The sequence below is a fragment of the Patagioenas fasciata genome, chromosome 4 (genome assembly GCF_037038585.1).
Source record: "Patagioenas fasciata isolate bPatFas1 chromosome 4, bPatFas1.hap1, whole genome shotgun sequence".
NCBI classification, from domain to species: Eukaryota; Metazoa; Chordata; class Aves; order Columbiformes; family Columbidae; genus Patagioenas; species Patagioenas fasciata.
Window position 1 is genome coordinate 24,057,056 of NC_092523.1, and position 18,568 is coordinate 24,075,623.

The following is an 18,568-nucleotide window of genomic DNA, read 5'->3' on the forward strand; positions in this document are numbered from 1 at the left end:
GCCAGAAATACAAATAAGGCACAGAGATATAATTGCAAGAGGAACAAGCACATTATTGGTAATAAAAAAGCGACATGGTCAGAGCTCTACTATGGCACACAAGGAGATGGACCATATGAACTTTTTGTGCCAGAAGGCACATAGGCGATCACAAGAAAAGTATTTCCTTGCATAAAAATTTAATGAATAATATCCATGCACAACTAGAAGGAAATGTTGAGTTTCCCAGAAGATTTCAGCAGGATTTCCCAGTCTCTATGGAAAAGCCTTCACACAGTGTCACAAGGATGAAACCAGTCCCTATCAACATATGTCAAATGAGAATGTTTGTCTATGCAATTCTCTAAGACAAACACAATCTTTCCTGAGGTTAAAGATGTTGCAAGCTGCCATTTTAAAGTTCTGCATTAATTTTTTTTGCCTCTAAAAAAAATACCCAGCATGGTTATCAAGAACACTTCTCTGACATTTAAGTTCTGCTTTGAAGTTCTGGTTTAGCCTTGATCTTCCTCAGACACACTGCTACTTGCCCTCCAAGACTTCCATATTGTTACAACTGAAGCATAAGATTAAGAAAATGAGTTGGAGCTCACAAATCAAAATTATGAGTAATGAAGTTAGAGACCCAGTCATATTTCACTAATAGACTGGGTTTTGGAGGATTTCTTTTAATGGTGAAAAGACTACAAATACCGCAAATACTTTCTTTACTGAGTGCTTGTTTCTCAGAAGACATTAAGAGTCTAAGTTGTTGTTATCTTTTAGGATGAGATTCCTATTCAGCAGGAATAACTTTTGTAGAGTGGCTATCTGTACTTCATATAATAAAGTCAACATAAAGCTACCTCCCACTGAACAGTATTCATATATAAGTTTCAATGAGCACACATTTTTGGTGATTTAGAAAGCACTGAAGAAACATTTTTTAAGACACGCAGCAATCTCTCTTAATTGTTACAAAGGATCTTTGCCTCTTCATCTGTTCAAACAAACAATTGTACTACAACATTTAATACTGACTTCTTTCAATAATTTAAAAGAAACTTTTAAATGCTGGGAAAACTCTGCATTTAGGGCACGTATAAACTCGCTAATCTTGCTAATGATGTTTCTAACTGCTGAGATATGCAGATGAAAAAGACAAGATAAATACAAAACATTCTGAGACATGTCCCTTCCAGGCATAGCTAGGGTTGTGGGGTTTTTTTTGTTGTTGTTGTTTGTTTTGTTTTGTTTTTAAAGACTAAAAAAAGGGCAACCTAATGATTTGTTTATGGCTATACTGACAAAACTTTGCATCTGTCTCTGGATGATTTTTTTCTTTTCTTTTTAAGACACTTAACCAGCATGACAATTAAAACCTTACAGTTAAGAGAACAAAAGTATCACACATTCATCTGTGGGGAGATATTCTTAGTTTACACAGCCTGTAATACTGTGAACTACTGCAAATTCAGTACCTATTATTTTTAGCATTCAAACAATATTACTTTCATTTAGACAGGCCTGGAGTGAAGTTCTAACATCTGACCTTTTCCTCTACATTCCATCATATTTTTCCAAGACAAGCTACAACAACTAATGCTTATTCAAGACAATAAGTGCTACTCACTAACTTGTGGATTCAAATTATGAACTCAACCATTTTGAAGGAAGAAAAATTCATACCCACATCACATGAATATTTTGAAAAAAAAATGCAACTCTTCCATGCAATTTATCACAACAAACTTTACTGGACTCCATTCAATACTATTCTCACCAGTGCTGCACAGATCTATCCTTACAAACATTCCATTCTCTTTTTCCACTTTTTTTTTCTGCTGTAGTGCCTCAAAAATATTTTTATACTACAATCATCATTAAAGGTTAAGTTTCCGTTACTATGAGAACATCAGCAAAAGCCAATACCTAATATGACAAACTGGTTGCATACATTCTCTGAGTTAACACTTAAATGACAGCCAGTTTAGAAATCGATCTAAGAGCCACCTTGACTAAAGTTCTTGCTGCAGACCACCAGTATGATGCAATTTCCTCCTCCACATCATATCATGTTCTAATTTAAAACAAAACAAACAAAAAAAAATGTATTTGTCTTTACATATAAATTCTATGTGCTTTAAGGCTAAGACTCATATAATTGTCTTGTTATGTCCATGCGTGCAATCCTATCAGATATGTCCTGCGTTGTTTACACAGTGGCTATACCATACAATGCACAAAAATAGACCAGAAGGTTTTTCTAAATTTTGCCCCACTTTTTGATAAAACTACATTAATACATGTAGTTGTGTAGAACTTCCTAGATCTTTCTTATAAGTTACATGTGAAAAAAAAATTATAAACTTGTTTTGTCCAAGAACAGTATCTCTTGAAAGGTACAACCTTAAAAGTTACTAAGAAACAACCTGAATACCTGTGTTTCACAATAACTTATCTCATCATAAGAGCAGATTTTTATACTTGGAGGTGAATTTTTAGCCCTCTTGAAATCACCATTTTGTCACAATTTTGCAGTGTATTTACAGCACATATCTTAAAAAAAAAAAAAACAAAAAAACACCAATCCACCACCCACACAGAAAAATGACATAAAAAAATCGCATGAGAAACTCCAAACCAAAATTTCTACAATTATGATTACAATAGAAATTTTTTATTAGAAAGGAACAGCAGTTACCTTGATGAAGCTTGAGCTTTACTTGATTCAGGAATTTCTGGTACAGGTCGATGTCTTAATATAAAAGACCGGCTTGCTCTTGGAAATACTTTCACACAGTTTTGTGTACAAGAATCATATAAGTCATTGTCTATCATTTCTCCTTCAAACTTAACGAATGGAGAATTTGGCTCACTATCAGGTAAATCACGCTCATTTGCAGACATCAGATGTTTGTTTTCGCTGTGTTTTGTCTCACATGAATGAGCAAATGAAGGAGGATCACAAAAGGCTAAACAGCCAGCGAAGTGCTCATCAGCTTGGTATGCAGCAGCCTCTTCCAGTGGTGTCTCTGGCTGAGAATTCATCTCAATACTTCCACTTAGACTGACAGCTTTTCGTATGCTGTCTGAATTCTGGTATAAACTAGAAAAATCCACATTTGTAATGCTATCATCATTTGACCCAGATAAGTTTTGCTGTGCAAGTTCAAACCTTTCTTTATCAATGTCAGCTTTATTAAGTTGTTCTGGCAATGTTGCAGGTATCAAGCTAGTTCCATCTACACCTGAATCGCGTATTGGAGACTCCTGATCCAAGGACAGACATTGCCTCTCTTCTAAATCTTTCAAGTCTTTTAGATTTTCATAGAAAAAAGAATTTCCTTGCATTTTTGAAAGAGTGGTATCTAATTGCTTAAGAATCCTTCTGCGGTGCCCTGTTGGCAACACTCCCATCTGCTGAAGCACACTGTTATTTATTCCCACACAATCTGTCACAACTTTATACCCATGTTCCTTAAAGTTAGGAAGATACCGTCCCAAGTTAATGTTGGCCAAGAATTCTTCAATATCAGTGCCATTGCCTGTGGACGACATGATGGCCGCTTCATCCCGAATATTGCCCCACACAGTCATGTAGAAATCTAGTCAGGATGTGTACATATTCGCCAGCAACAAAGCTCTCTAAATTTGTTATCAGCCAGCCAGTGGAAAATATCAGTTTCTTCAAGGCATGTCTTCAAGGTTCTTCAGTTCAAACTGGTTTTTTTTAAAAGACTGTAAACCTAGAGAAAAGAAAAAGGACATTAAAAAATCCCACCTGAACTCACAACTCACAGTAATCACTTATAAAATTCTGAAAGGCTTCCTGTCATTTGTATAGTAATATTTTTTAATTGCTTATATATGAAAATTTCAAAGATGGTAAATAGCAGAACCTCTCCATCCTTTTATCTTGGCCTGCATAAAGAGAAAAGAGAAATCAAAGTCTTAACTCTGCACAAGCTAAACAGTCTTAAAACATACAATTCTAGTATTTAACATTAAGATGAACAGTTAGGAGATGAACCGCTTACCTACACACACGCTTTTATTTACACACTGCTCAGACAGAAGGGGGAGAAAAAGTAATCTAAGACCAGAGCTGGAACCTGGAGCTTTCCCATTCCTACACTAGCACCACGTAACTACAGCATAGGGCTTCTAATCCCTTATCTTCTGAGCCTTAAACCGCTTTATAGAACATAAACACACTTTTAGCAGGGGAAAAAAAAAAAAAAAACAAAAACAAAAAAAAAAAAAAACACAAAACAACAACAACAAAAAACAAACAAACAAACAAACAAAAAAAAAAAAACACACGCACACACGACTGGTCAGAGCTTTCTACGTGAACCGTGGGCTCAAGCTCTCTTCAACTGAGAATCCGACTGAGCAAGTACCATAACTAATAAAATGGCTTACAAAGGTAGAATCACTTGAGCATGTTGAGGGGGAGTGACGTACCTTAATTGTTTAAATAACTACAGCCAGAAAGCTAAGGAGGCGATCAAAGCAGGTCTTGCAGAGCAGGCCCTTCAAAGCCCTGTCACGAGGGCAAACAGGAAACAGGTAACCACCAGCTTTCAACCTAGCCAAGGAAACAGTTTTCCCTTGGTCACAAACAGCAGCAGGGGCATTACCTCGTAGGCAAGTTCTGGCCTCCACACCAAGGACGTTCAGCATCTCATGTGCCCATGACATTTTTCCCTCAGTATTTTCCAACTCAGCTCTTGCACTCTCCAGATTTCACCTATTTGAGTTGCTCTTTCAAGACCCCATCTAAATTCACTATTTAGAGAATCTGAAGAGGACACAGAAGCCATCATTCTGACAGTGTTTGAGACAGCCTGAAATCATATCTCTTTATAGAAGGTTTAAGATCAGCAGCAATCAAGAGGCTTCTTCACCTCCCTCTTCCTGTATAAAGGGTAATTTGGCCTTAGGAAACCTGCTGACTGCGGCAGCTGTCCTGGCACGCAGGTACAAGTCTTAAGCAGCCTGGAAAAGGTTGAACAGCTTTGGTAGAACAGACTTATGTAGTAGTTAGAAAGAAACTATATGGCCAGAATATATCCATGGTAGTGGGTACTGATACCTTATACTTCAAAATACTTCCTGACAAAAAGGGTACTACTTAGGATCTAGAACTGAAGCTTAAGAGATTGCCTATTTTTGTACTGTATCAGTTCCTCCATTAAAGGACAAAATCTCTTCCTGTAAGATTTCTCCAATATCTTTTAAATAACTAAGTCATTACTCAGAAAAACAGTCATAAATAAATCTTTATGCCCCTCCTCATTCCCCAAGCCACATATAAATAAACATAAATTTAATATAGTGTACTGAATTATTATTCAGTATTATTATTATCACTTCTATTAGTGATTGCAATATATCATTATTATGAAATAAATTATTAAATAACTAATTCAATCACTAGAAGTGTTTTACTGCAAAATTTTGTAAATACCTTTATTACTCCCACACTTTCAAAAAGTGGTAACAAAAAACAGGGAAAAAGCAAATCTCTTTATACTTACACCACATATATATGGCATAATAAAACGGAAAAAAAAAAAAAAAAACAAACATGAGCAAGCCTGCATTTTTCTGAAAGACACACACACAAAAAAAATCAACATAGCATACTTACTATAAATGTTCCATTATTTAACATAAGTCTTTGGATTCTTGCTAATCTCTTTAACTTCATTTTGGAGGTAATATTTTTATCAGTGTGATCACTGTCCACAAGTCTGAGAAGTGACTTATTATCTTTAATATGAAATTCATGCAATTATAACTTTTCAGACAGAGAGCTCTATGGGCCACTCAGATATGAACTTCTCAAGAGAGATGAAGTTCTTTAGGGAGTCAACCCTCACTCCCAAGTCATTTAAGTTCAAAAAGCATTGGATTGAACTAAAATGATTAACAATCAGCATTTAGATTTAACTTTGTCCTTTCCCAACTTGAGCATTTATCTAAACACAAATCATTCCTTTAAAAATGTCAGACATCAGCATTTCCTCAAGCTCTTCACGTAAGCTTCTACAAAAGATAGAATTCAACAGTATAGCCTCCACCCATCTCTAAACCCTGAAAAACAGAATTATAACTACATAGTCTCTTAAGAAGCTGAATATATATTCTGAGTACAGAATGAGAAATAATTAGTACAGAAGTTAATAAAGTGGGCACAAAGTATCAGGCAGGCACTGTTTGTGCCAGAGAACAGAGTCTTTCTTGTTTAATGAAAAAAAAAAAAAACAAAACAAACAACCAAACAAAAAACCACACGTGTTCAAATGTATAAAACCCCTACAACATTAGTGTATCAGTCTAAGCGCTTTAATGTTGAAGTTGCACTTGGTAATCTCAGCCATTACCACCTTCCTTGGCAGTTCTGGGTCTCATGATGGTGTTTGGGTATTTTTTTTCCCTGAGGTTTTAGTGTTTATTTCAGAGAGTATCATTTTCTCAATCCTACTACCTTGAGCAGTAACCAAAAAAAGAGGCTTAGGAAAGCAGCTTTTAGTTACATATGTATAAATAAATATATATTTTAATATAACCATATATTTATGCTCACGCACTCTTCTCAATATCTAAATACTATATTTTTCTACATGCAATAGCTTTACCAACACCTTATTCTGGAACGTCTCCAGTGTTGTTACTTCAGGAACTCAAATAGTCATGCATTATCAGCGATTTGGATCCTAACCCATCTCTGTATAAACCACATAACAAAGCAGAGGCATACTTAGCACAGAACAAACTTTGCTTCCAAATTTGCAAGAACCATTACTTTTAGCAGCAAATTTTATAAACAAACTATGTATCAGATCGAGAGAGGAAAAAACTGCTTGCTGACTTTTTGACCACAAAATGCCAGTACTGCTAGAAGCCAAAGTGCTTTTTTTTTTTTGTAGTAATCTACAGCAGAAGGTGTTAATGCACCCATCAACTGGCAACCAATGACAGAACCCAAGGGAATGGCAGGAAGATGTGCCAGGGGAGGTTTAGGTTGGACATTAGGAAAAGGTTCTTCACCCAGAGGTGGCAGAGCACTGAACAGGCTCCCCAGGGAGGTGTCACAGCCCCAAGCCTGACAGTGTTCAAGAAGAGACTGGACAACGCCCTCAGACACATGGTGTGTACGTCATATGCAGGGACAGGAGTTGGACTCAATGATCCTTGTGGGTCCCTTCCAACTCTGGACTCATCTTCTAAGAAGATTTATAAAGACATGCTATTAATTCAATCTACCCATACAGCTGCTTAGATACTGGTAAGTTCACAGTCACACATATTTTGTGGGTCTGAGCAACGGGTTACACTGACTCCTGTTTTGGTTTAACTGCTCAAAGGTTCAAGTAGTAAACAGCTAAACAATCTACTCGCATTAGTGAATGGTTTTATCGCAGGCTAGAAGATGTATATTGAATCATTTCTTATATTACCATTACCATGTTTTATCCTTACTAAAGGCTTAAACTCAAGGAGCATACAGAAAAGCAGAACTCTAGGACCACCTTATTCACTGTATTAATGTATTTCAATGTAATGTATATCAATTAAAAACTAATTTTAACTCCTTTACAGCTTTAATTGCTAAGTAATAAAAATCATAAAGAATATTTATACAGCATTAGATATGTAATGCATATATATGTTATATACACATGGATATGCATACACACTTTCACATCAATATTTGTACCCCTATGACAGTTTAAATAAACAACAGTTTTCAACATTAGTTCACGTGGTTGCATACATCCTATTAAAAAAAAAAAAAAAGGAGGGGGAGGGAATTTGTCTTTCTTAAATGAAACCGATTCTTGCTGTACTATCATAGTCTCCATCGTGGAGTAATCACGACAAATGTCAGCATTCAACACGGTTACTAAAAACAGGAAAGTGCTATACCAGTTATACAAAAATCAAGCTTCTCAGAAGAAAATTGACCATTCAATTTTACAGAAATAAGTGTAAACATTTAAATTGCCATGTGGAATAAAAAACAATACAAGGGAAACCATCTGGGCTTTTCTTCCAAGAAAATATGTTTTGGCAGGGGATGAACTGCAGTTCGTGTTGCACATCTCAAGACTTAAACGAGATCATCCAATTCTCTTCCATAGAAGATACTTCTCACACTTCCTTTCAAACAGATTTTCACATCCTTCCTTTTCCCATCTGATGGAAGGAACTTAGATAAGGAGGTACATCAACTAGAAGTAGTTATTTTGATTTTACTAAAAATGACAGCTAAACATCACCTAAGAAAATGACAACACTGGTACAGAAAAGAAAAAACACAACTTTCAGGTCCTTTCCTCACATGGAGGATAAGTTCCTGCATCTAACTTTCTAAAAAGCCATATCAATCCATTTTGATTCTTCCATTCTATGATTTTCAAGTTGAAAATTCTTCAAAACAACAATGATCGGAAAATAGACAAATCTTTGTTGAAGCAAGCAAAGAATCCAACTTTTAATAATGAAATACGATATAGCTGAACACAGAACAATTTAAGTGAGATTCTCTTTTCCCCTTTTTAAGATTACTACAGATGTTAGCCTGAAGAAAGTGTCAAACCTTTAGAAGTGCATGGCAAGATAATCACACTTTAAGCAATCCGTTCAACAACCAGAAGCAAGTTCAGGCTTGTCCTCAATTTCTGCTAAACCACATACTAGATTAAGATCTAAATAAACGGATAAAAATTCCCCCAAAAACCCAAAATGAAACACTACAAAAGGACTCACCTCAGAGCAGAATGAAACTCACCAGTAGTGAATTTCATCTTCCCATTGTACTTGACTGCATACAAACTGACCAGATTAACAGGCCCAGAAAACATCCTAACTACTGCAATATTTATACAGTCCTAAACTTACATTTGGCCCTTTGAAGAAAACCATGAGGCTGATGAGGCCCCCGGTTAAAAGGAGTTTGACAGCCCTATTCTAGACCATTAAAGATATTTCCAAAAATCTACTTAATGCAATCAGCATATTGACTGCATTCTACAGAGAGAGAAAAAAAAAAAAAAAAAAAAAAAGCACAGACACAAAAAAACAACCTCAAATGACCTTTTTAAAGTGGTTACTTAATGAATTAACATTTGGGTCAACTCAGAGCAAGATAACTGATTGCAACAATTCCAATAGAACTGTTCCCCTTCCAAATGCGAGACAGGTACTAAGTGTAGTTCAACACAGTGGATAATTATGAAATACCTTCAAGCACATCCTCTGTCAAAATGTCCTTTTTTTTTTTTTTTGTAAATTACTGTATTTCAGAACATTTCTCTTCCAGAGAAAAGTTCAACCACTTTTGCTACCTCAGAATCAAACCTCATACTGCAAGAAATTCCAGTGGAACAACTTGTAGGCAGACTCTGGAGTAAAGTACTGCATGGCATTAAGAAGCAAACTAAAGGTGGAATTGGCAAAGTACATTTTAGCAAGTTGCTGTGGCAACACTCGGGTGCTGTATCATTCACTTTGCCTTTTCTGTCTAGGACATCCTTTGACTCTCTCAAAGTAAACTTCATGCATTTTCTCGTAAAATTTCCAGAAGTATACCGGCATCTAACAAGAAGTCTGCTTATGTCTGCTTCACAAGGATGACTCACAGAGTAAATAAATATACAATAACAAAGCAATGTTCCTTACTCTGACATTTACATACAGACCGTTAAAATAATTTAAGCCAAAAAGAAAACAGAAGAGGAAAAAATACACCCCTCATCTTCTACCTGCCTACAAGCTATTTCTTGTCAAATTCCACCTTTGGTATCTGACGCTCATCTGAGACATGCCCTATACCAAATCACTCAGCCTCGCCCCTGAACTCGCCACTGACTTTAAAGTTACTTCCCCGCAGCGTGGTTTCCGCTGGCCGCCTGGACCTCCAGCACCACAGCAGCGGCCGCGGTGAAGCTCCGAGCCCGCAGCGGCCCGACCCGGCCCACGGAGCTGCCGGCGCAAGCCGCCGCACAGCGCAGCAGGCGGGTAGACCTTGTCCTCTGCCTCGCAAACTCCGCGCCGCGCGGAGGATGGCTTACCTCTGGCAAAAAGCAGCGTGGGACAAGGAAAGAGAGGGGCAAGAGGAAGAAAGAGCAGGACTTTAGATTGCTTCAGCTTTCTCTTCCCTCTCCGCTCGCTCGCTTTCTTGCTCTTTCTTTTTCTCCTTCCTTCCTGCCTCCACACCCCACCCCACCCCCGCGCTGCTCCCCAGCAGGCCGCGCCCGCGGCGCGGAGCTCCCCCCGCCCTCCCCCGCTCCCGCAGGAGGCGGCCGCACCTGGGCGCGGGCAGGGAGCGGCCGCCGCTCCGCGCCCCTCCGCGCCGCCGCTCCGCCCGCGGGCCGCCGGGGCGGCTGCTCAGGGCGTGCTCGCCGGGCAGCATATTTCTTGAGGAATCAGGAGGAAGCCCGCTTGCAGCCACAGGCACCGGCTTGAGGGGCGCTTGCCGGCCCGGTGCATGGCTTCGCAGCCTCCCCTGTCCCCTCCCACAGCCTGGGGTGGCCGTGGGGCTCTCTGCCTTCCCCCCCTGGCAGCAGCCAGCCAGCCAGCCAGCCAGCAAAGGACCTCCCTGTCCCACGCCTGGCACCGAACAGAGCCATGCTCACGGCGGGCGCTCCAGGTGCGAGGCAGTAGCGTTGACTTACAGTAGTGGCACAGGTGTTGAGCGATGATCACTTTCTTTTAAATAAATAAATAAATAAGCTTTCGGTAACGCATGTAGCTTCCCCACTGCTAGGAAGTCACCCACATCTGTGAATTACTGTCACTCAGCTGAAACTAGCTTTCTGTTACAAAAAAAAAAAAAAAAAAAAAAAAAAAAAAAAAAAAACTGAGAAGTACTTTCATATACTCCATCGCTGTACATCTATCTCTTCCTTTTGATACATCAGTTCTGATTTTGTTCTATTTAAGTCCAAGGATGTACCAAAAGACTCACACTGTTGTCGCTGAAGTCAGAGGTCTGCCGCTCTGTTGAAGCAGAAATGAAGCAGAGATTTACTGCGAAATAGAGACCAGTAATTAAAGTGCTCGTTTAGGAGCAAGTAAACCTGGCTTCTTTTTCCTGCTTCAAAGACTGCTTACTACATGCTAAATGCCGCTTTACTAAATAGCCTTACTATTAGTAAGGTTGTTAAAAACTGTTGGTGCCATGGTGGTAAATTGAGGTTTCAAGATCCCAATTTTGAATGTAAACAAAGTTTTTAGTCTTCAACTCCTAGTCAAAACAATTACAAGTTTGAAGTTCAGTGTTACAGAACCAATTCCATCAGTGCCAAAGCACTTCTGAAAATCCTACTGCAAGTCCTAATTATTAGATGCCTAAATACCAGTGTACCAAAAAAATGCAGTTAATTTTACCTCCTAAACTTACATTATACAAGCAAATTTTGTGGCAAGTTCCACTCCAGTGCAAACACTTAGGTTTGCCTTTTTAGGTAACCTAAAGAAATTTATTATGTTCTTGCTTGACTTTTTATTAATGTTTTTTGCTGAGCTGTCTCAGTGACATTCCTAATTATTTGCAGAGGGATTCATGTGTCCAAACCAAGTTAGTGCACAGATGTAATTCAGGTAAGCATACTAACACCCTTTTTGGTCATAGCCTTTCTGGATTGTAACCTAGTGACTCACAGAGTCATCTGATCATAGATTTGCTTAAGATTTCCAGCTAAGCCTAGCTTCCTTTCAGAACAGTAAGAATACCAATGAATGCTGACTTAGAAAAGGAATTTTAACCACAGTAACTTAAAATATTTGAAAGATTCGGGTCTTGTAAACAACAAAAGACCTGCCCCCTTTGCAAAGCCTATCTTACCATGAAAAAAAAAAAAAGGCAGTTTATGATGGGCTGATTTTTTTTTCTGCAAGTCTTAAGTTATGATTATTGATTAATACCCTTGAGCTCTTCTCTGTCAAGAAATTCCCTAGTCCTTCTATAAAGTCAACCTTTGTTTATCTTCCAGGCGCCCCATGTGATTTGCTCATGTAAGTGGGCCAGCAGCAAAGACAGACAATGGTCCCTTCAGCATTTGTCTTTAAAACAGCTGTCAGAGTCTGACATGGAACCCACTAAAAGAGATTGCCTTCAGCACTTTAATACTTGTGCAGTAGTAGCTTCTCCCCTCAGAGCATAACATGACACTGTGCTCTGACAGTGTGTCTCAACCAGGATTATTTACTTTTCTTGACCACAACAGGAGACCACAAGACCTGATTTTTTTTTTTCCATTTTTTGTTGTGTTTTGTTTGTTTCTTTGTTTTTGTGGTTTGGTTTTGTTTTGTTGGTTTTGTGTGTGTGTGTGTGTGTGTGTGTGTGTGTTCGGTGGTTTGGTTTTTTTTTTTCGGGGTGAGGGGGTAGAGGGGGCAAGGAAAAAATTAACATCTGAAACACCTTCTCAGTTGTGTTTACATATTTGTTTGCATTATGTCCAGAAAAACTGCAGTACACACAAGTTCGTTTTAAGCCATATTGTGCTTTTGGGGCTTTAGGGGATTTTCTTGTCTTTATGTGTATATCTAAATGACACCGGCAGGATCAGGCAAACCTATATGCTGTTTTACTAGTTGTTAGAAATTAAGTAGCATGATTTATCAGATTCTAAGAAGGCTCTCAAGTCTCTGGTTTATCTACAGCATATAGTTCTCTGCCAGAGCATGGAAGGGCAGCTTTCTACCACTATGGTAAAAAAAAAAATACAAAAATCTAAAAGGAAATTACATCCTACGAACTCTGATGTGATTCAGATGTGACATAATGCATACGATTATTCTATGGCTTCTTGATATTCTGTAGTTTTGAAAATCTGCTTTTAGGCTTGCAAACTGCAGAGATTTTGTTACCTGATGATAATTTCATCTTCCCTTGAATTTATTTGTTCCTATCATGAAAAAATGTTAGGTAGCTAATTTTTTTTTAGTAGGTGAAGATAAAATTTGAGATTAGAATTATAAAAATAAGTTGCAAGGATTTTGCCATATCCTCTGGAAGACATTAAGGCCTCCTGTATCCTAAAATACCTTTGACTGTTCAAGAAGGTCATTCATAGTGAACATGCAGAAATTGCCTTCCAGCTCAGGCTTATGGTTACGAAAACTTTTAAAATAACCTTGTTTTCTATTAGCTGATATTGGCCTGATTATTTTATCAGTCCGTAAGAATAACCATGTAAGTCTGTGTTTAACTGAAGATGGCATAATATCATCTAAACTGTGCGGGAGCTGAAACTTAGAATATTAATCTACCTCAGATGTCAACAATCCATCTCTGTGATTTGTCATAACTCAAAGTCAATGTTTGCCACATCTTCTGTTGTTCATTAAGCTAGTAATGTAGCTGATTTAAGCTAGTCAGTCTTTTTCCAGTTTTTAAATATTTTGGGGGTTTTTGTGTGTCTTTAAAACTATTGATCAGTTCCACTTGCTGCATATTTATTGTGTTTAAGAACTCCAAAGCTAGCTGCACAAACAGCAAATTGCTAAGATAAATTGGGGGAAACAATGGCTACTCCTTCCTTTATAGATGGCCTACAAGTATCTCTGATATTGTACACGACATTTTTCAGCTGTCTGAAAATACACAGAACTGAGTATATTTTTTACTTTTAACGAGATTATTTCTCTCTCTTCTGTAAGAATAGCACATCTTTACTACCATTGCACACAGTCCAAGCTAAATAGCACTGTCTAAATTTTAAATTCAGTCTTCTGCAGTCTTTTCAGTTTTGTTTGCTCCCCTTTAAAGAAGAGGCAATAAAATTCATGTACCAGTGTCCTCAAGGTGTTGAGAAGGTTAAATGTATTTAAGTTTTGGAGCCAATGAAATGTCATAAGAAATGCAATGTTAGGTACATCTCAAACAACCAGCAGGTGAATATTTAGGCTTTTTATTATTAGAGATTCACTACTACTGTTATAGTATAGCTTTGATATTATTGTTAATAAAATATCAGGAAAATAACCTTGGAAATTGAATAATGCATTACAATTTTCACAAGCAGAGTTCTAGCATGAGGTAACATTTCACACAGGGTAAAAATGCTGCAAAGCTTCAGAAAAAATGATAGGACTGCAGTTAAGAATAAGCACAAGAGTTGAGATATCCACATTCCATTTTTGCATTTGCTATCAACTGTTTTTGTAACCTTGGAATTCCTCTCAGCCAGTTATTCAGTGCATTATAAGTCAGTTAATATTGTATGTCTCACTGGACACCAACCTACATTTTTACTCAGACCTCTAAGCCAGTTTGATGCCATATTTTAATGTGATTGTATAATAGTCAGTCTGATGTCCAAGAAGCACCCTATCCCTGTACCATATGACGGATCTGTATTTTTAGTCTATCTCTTTATAAACTAGCTAATGTTCTTCTTCACAGATATGACAACACGACGATTGTGGCTTTTGCAATCATGTTTTCTTTAATGACTATATGTTTAACCTTAATATAGTCTCCATTTTCTTAGAACTACTGATGGACTCATGAGGTAGGCACTTCAAGTTATTTTGATACTCATATGACTTTTGAAACAAATGACATAAAGCTGATATAATAGGGCGATTAGGGTGATACTGTTTACTGATTACTTCTGCAATATCATGATTTTTTTTCTTCCCCTTAGTTGTCAGTGAATTTTCTGCCTTATGTATTGCATATTGAACTCAGCTGCAAATGCAAAATCCTCCAAATGCAGGAAGTTATTCCAATTAACTGGAATAGTCTTTATGAGAATAAAAAAACTTATAAACCAATAGTAACACGCTCTAAAAGCACCTCTTATATGGAGGCGATGGGTGAATCAGAAACATTGAACTTGACCTCACTCTTAATGGGAGTTCACAAAGATGGCAATTCAAAATACGACCTTGGGACAACTTGAGGTTTGTGGAAGATGAGGAGGGTCTATCTCACTGCCTTTTTGGCAAAGCACAAAACATGGTGCTTACCTGGACTGACCCGCTCCATGTCTTGCCTTGAGTCAGCTCCCAAACTTCCTTATCCCAACACTTGTGTCTCTCACTTGTATGTAAAGGTTTTCAAGTTGGTTTTGAATACAAGTGCAGCTCCAAAGCATGTGCTAAGTTCCTTTCTATTTCTTTGCTAATGCTCTCATTTAGGGGACCTCACTACCTTGGTATGAATTCCTGACAGCTTTGAAAAGGCTAATGGAGCATTCCTAAACTTAAAATTAAAACAAAACAAAACAAAAAACAACAAACAAACAAGCTTGAAAATAAATCTCTCTGAAGAACTTTCCTGCAAAGAAATGCTAAATTTTTCCCATATTCGTCTTCTGCGCAGTTCATTGAATTGTAACAAATCGCACATCATTAAGGTTTTATCTCCACAGCATTGGCTTGCTTGCATTCTATAGAAAACACATATGACACATCTAAAGATGCTATTTATCTTAAAGGTCATCATCTCAGATACATCTTTCCCTCTTTCATTTTACTTGTTGCTTGAGTAAATTTGGCATGGAAAGTAAAGAAACATAATAGACATCACAGAACTATTTTTAGGGGAAAAAAGTTCCAAAGTGCAATCACAGTTAAAATTGTACATAGTTCTACATAATTTCACACTATTATTTAGGCCTAGTGACACATATTATCTTTCTTCTGTTTCCTCTCTTCCTCATTGTTTTCCACCCAACCAAAAAAACCAACTCTCGATAGCTGGATCACTCCTCAGAACTCTGATGCTATCGAAGGGGCTAAACTGGAGGTTTTCTGTATATACAAACAATACTTTAATAGCAAACTCATAATGAAGATACCCCATCTGTCCATGAATAATTTATTGTGAAGTTACTAGATTAAATCAGAAGCTGAGAAGTATCAAGTCTTTGAATTCTTACTACATACATCCCATTTTACATACTGTTTCACTAATTTTCAGTCTATTTTCGAAATAACAAATTGAGAAACAACCTCAAATGTAAAATGCTAAAAGTCAAAAGCCCCCTGGGGAGTACCAGGTTGTACTGGGTGTACCAGTACCCTTAGCTATTTTAAGTAATTGAAGGATGGCCTAAATATTCTGCCTACAATTTTGAATTAGATTGCGATTTAAGAAATCTGATTCAAATAGTTTGCTTGTGTTACAAGCTCTGCTGAAATTAGTCACATCACACCATTCTATATGCAGGTAGTTACGGTTCTCTATATCTATTTAACATCCTTCTACTCAGAAAATATAATACTTCCTTCAAGGATAGCTTTATACTAAGGGTATCTCTTAAGAGTAACAAAGGTTTAACTCCATTATTGAGGACAGCAGCGTAACAGAGACTGGGACTTCGTCATTAGGAAAAGAAATACCGTCAAGTGTAAAACAATGTGTTCATTTCATATTTCTACAGCCTCTCACTTTCTAAAGTTTAATTAAAATTGCAATTAAATAAGTGTCACTTCAATTTTGGACAAAAAAGCCTACAGTTTTTCTTATATAATGAAACACTAACATTAAACCAACATCAATCTTGTTTAATAACTACAGAATACTGTTGCTGATCACATCAACAGACATTTTTTTCTTTCAATAATTATTTTTTCCCAGAGGCTATTATTAGGTTATTACTTAATCTTATGAGACAAAACAGCAGAGAGGCTGTGGAAATTATGATCTTCTCCTGGTAAACAGTGAATCAAGTTTCTGACCTTTCAGAGACACAGTGGTAGTATCGACCTTCCCTTACAAAACTGTTGGAAAGACAATGTATCACATAAGGCTTCCATTCAAGAAAACTCAACTTTGTGTGCACAAAGAAAAAAACTACACAAGACCAAAACCTTGACTAAATCTTTTTGCTTTATGCACACTGGTATGGAATTCAAATTGCATACTCTGTTTAGCTACTGCAATATAAAACTTGTCCCTTGTTAATGAACGTTTGGAATCCTGGAAGCCTTCACAGTTCTTGCATACAGAACCAAATTAAAAGGAAATAAATTTTAAAATAAAGGAAATTCTAGTTTAAATTAATGCACTAAAACCATTCATTGCCATTTCCACAGTGCACCAAGGGTCTAAATGAGCATGGAAAAAATGTAATGAAAATTGATTAGGATATTTTAGTGGCTATGGCAAGGCTACTTTCTCTTCATATATGTCATCAAATCTCACTTCTCCCGTACCTACAAAGAATTGTCCATTTTAAGAGAAGCATCAGTAAAAGTGGTTTGTATTTCTTTCACAAAAGTGTGGTATAGGACATGCGTATTACAGTTCAGCCTGGATTCCAGACAGAGTAGGTTTTCACCTAAGTCCATCTCCTGTAGAAGACTGTAAGTGGGATAATAAAATAGATGGATTTCAAAGTATATATTGTTATTTTTATCTTCCTCTACATTCTTGCTAAATTTTGTAGGTCCATGCTGAAGTGATAAAGGACAGATTAGATGGTCGAGAAGTTCGTCTTGCTGTTCCAAAGATGAGGACCTTACCCACCAAAAAGTAATCACTCATAAAGTTTCAGTCTACAGTCTTTTTGTCTTTGACCAGTAAATACATGATTATTTGTTCCCAAGCAATATTATTCAAATTATTTACAAATAGTTATCAACAACTGAACTAAAAGAGAACACATAAAGAATACAAGCTGCTTTTTTTCCCCTCCTCCCAGATCACAAAGCTAACCAAAGGCTGCACCTATGAAATTTCACATAGATCAGACTCAGAAATGAGAAAAACCCAGTTTGCACCCTGATCCCTTGTTATGTGTGTTAGCTCCACTCCAGCACAGCTGAGTGTGGCTTGTTTTCTCAACACTGGTTACCTGAAACCTCCACAGAAGCTAACTTAAATATAATGGCAAATTCAGGCCAAGAACACTATGCTGCCTTTTAGTGAACATAGGTACACAGGTGGCCCCACACCATGGTTTAGCGCAGGCTCAGATTTACTTCCCTCCGACGCTCTGGAACTTTGCCTTTGCTAACGTGAGGCCCATGCACATGATTCATAGTTAAGATGGTTTAATGTCAGGTACTGTGACCACAGTAGGAGAGATATACCTTTTCTGATAATCTTATTTAATAATTATGTATTTCAAGGGGGTTATGTCTTTCTTCAAAACATCCAGCACTGGTCATTATAACATAGTGCTAAATGAACCATTCAGATGAGCATATAATATAATTTCTATAGCATGGTACATCTTTAGCACTTTCTTTGGTTTTCTTATACTGTTATTATTTATTCCCCTGGGCTTTAGAATACCAGAGGCAGGAAGAAAAACCATTACACATATTTACAAATATTAATATATCAATAAATGCACCAAAATGCATTTATTTTCACCTACTGAACTTTGCATTATATAGAGAGTATAAAGGTAGAACTTACCGGATCTGCATCATACAGTCTAATGTCTTTTCCTAGCAGGGCAAAGTCCTCTTCTTTTGTTATCAGCTATACAACAATATTAAGGTATTCTGAAAACAACATGTGCATCTGCTAAATGATAACAATTTAAATCTAAATGTTGATCCCTATTTTTCTGGATTTCATATTTTCTTACTCCAGCATCCAAGGCCA

At 37.2% G+C, this 18,568-nt stretch overlaps 1 protein-coding gene across 1 annotated transcript in view; it reads right to left on the reverse strand.

Annotated features, from left to right (window-relative positions):
- Nucleotides 1–10,197, reverse strand: part of ARAP2 (ArfGAP with RhoGAP domain, ankyrin repeat and PH domain 2) — a 138,273-nt gene extending 128,076 nt beyond the window's left edge. Inside the window, exons 1-2 of the mRNA XM_065836791.2 lie at nucleotides 10,068–10,197; nucleotides 2,684–3,728 (exon numbers count right to left, since the gene is read on the reverse strand). Of these exons, the coding sequence (XP_065692863.1) occupies nucleotides 2,684–3,579 (896 nt within the window). The 5' untranslated portion in view covers nucleotides 3,580–3,728; nucleotides 10,068–10,197. The remainder of the gene's footprint in view (nucleotides 1–2,683; nucleotides 3,729–10,067) is intronic.
- Nucleotides 10,198–18,568: the final 8,371 nt, after the last annotated feature.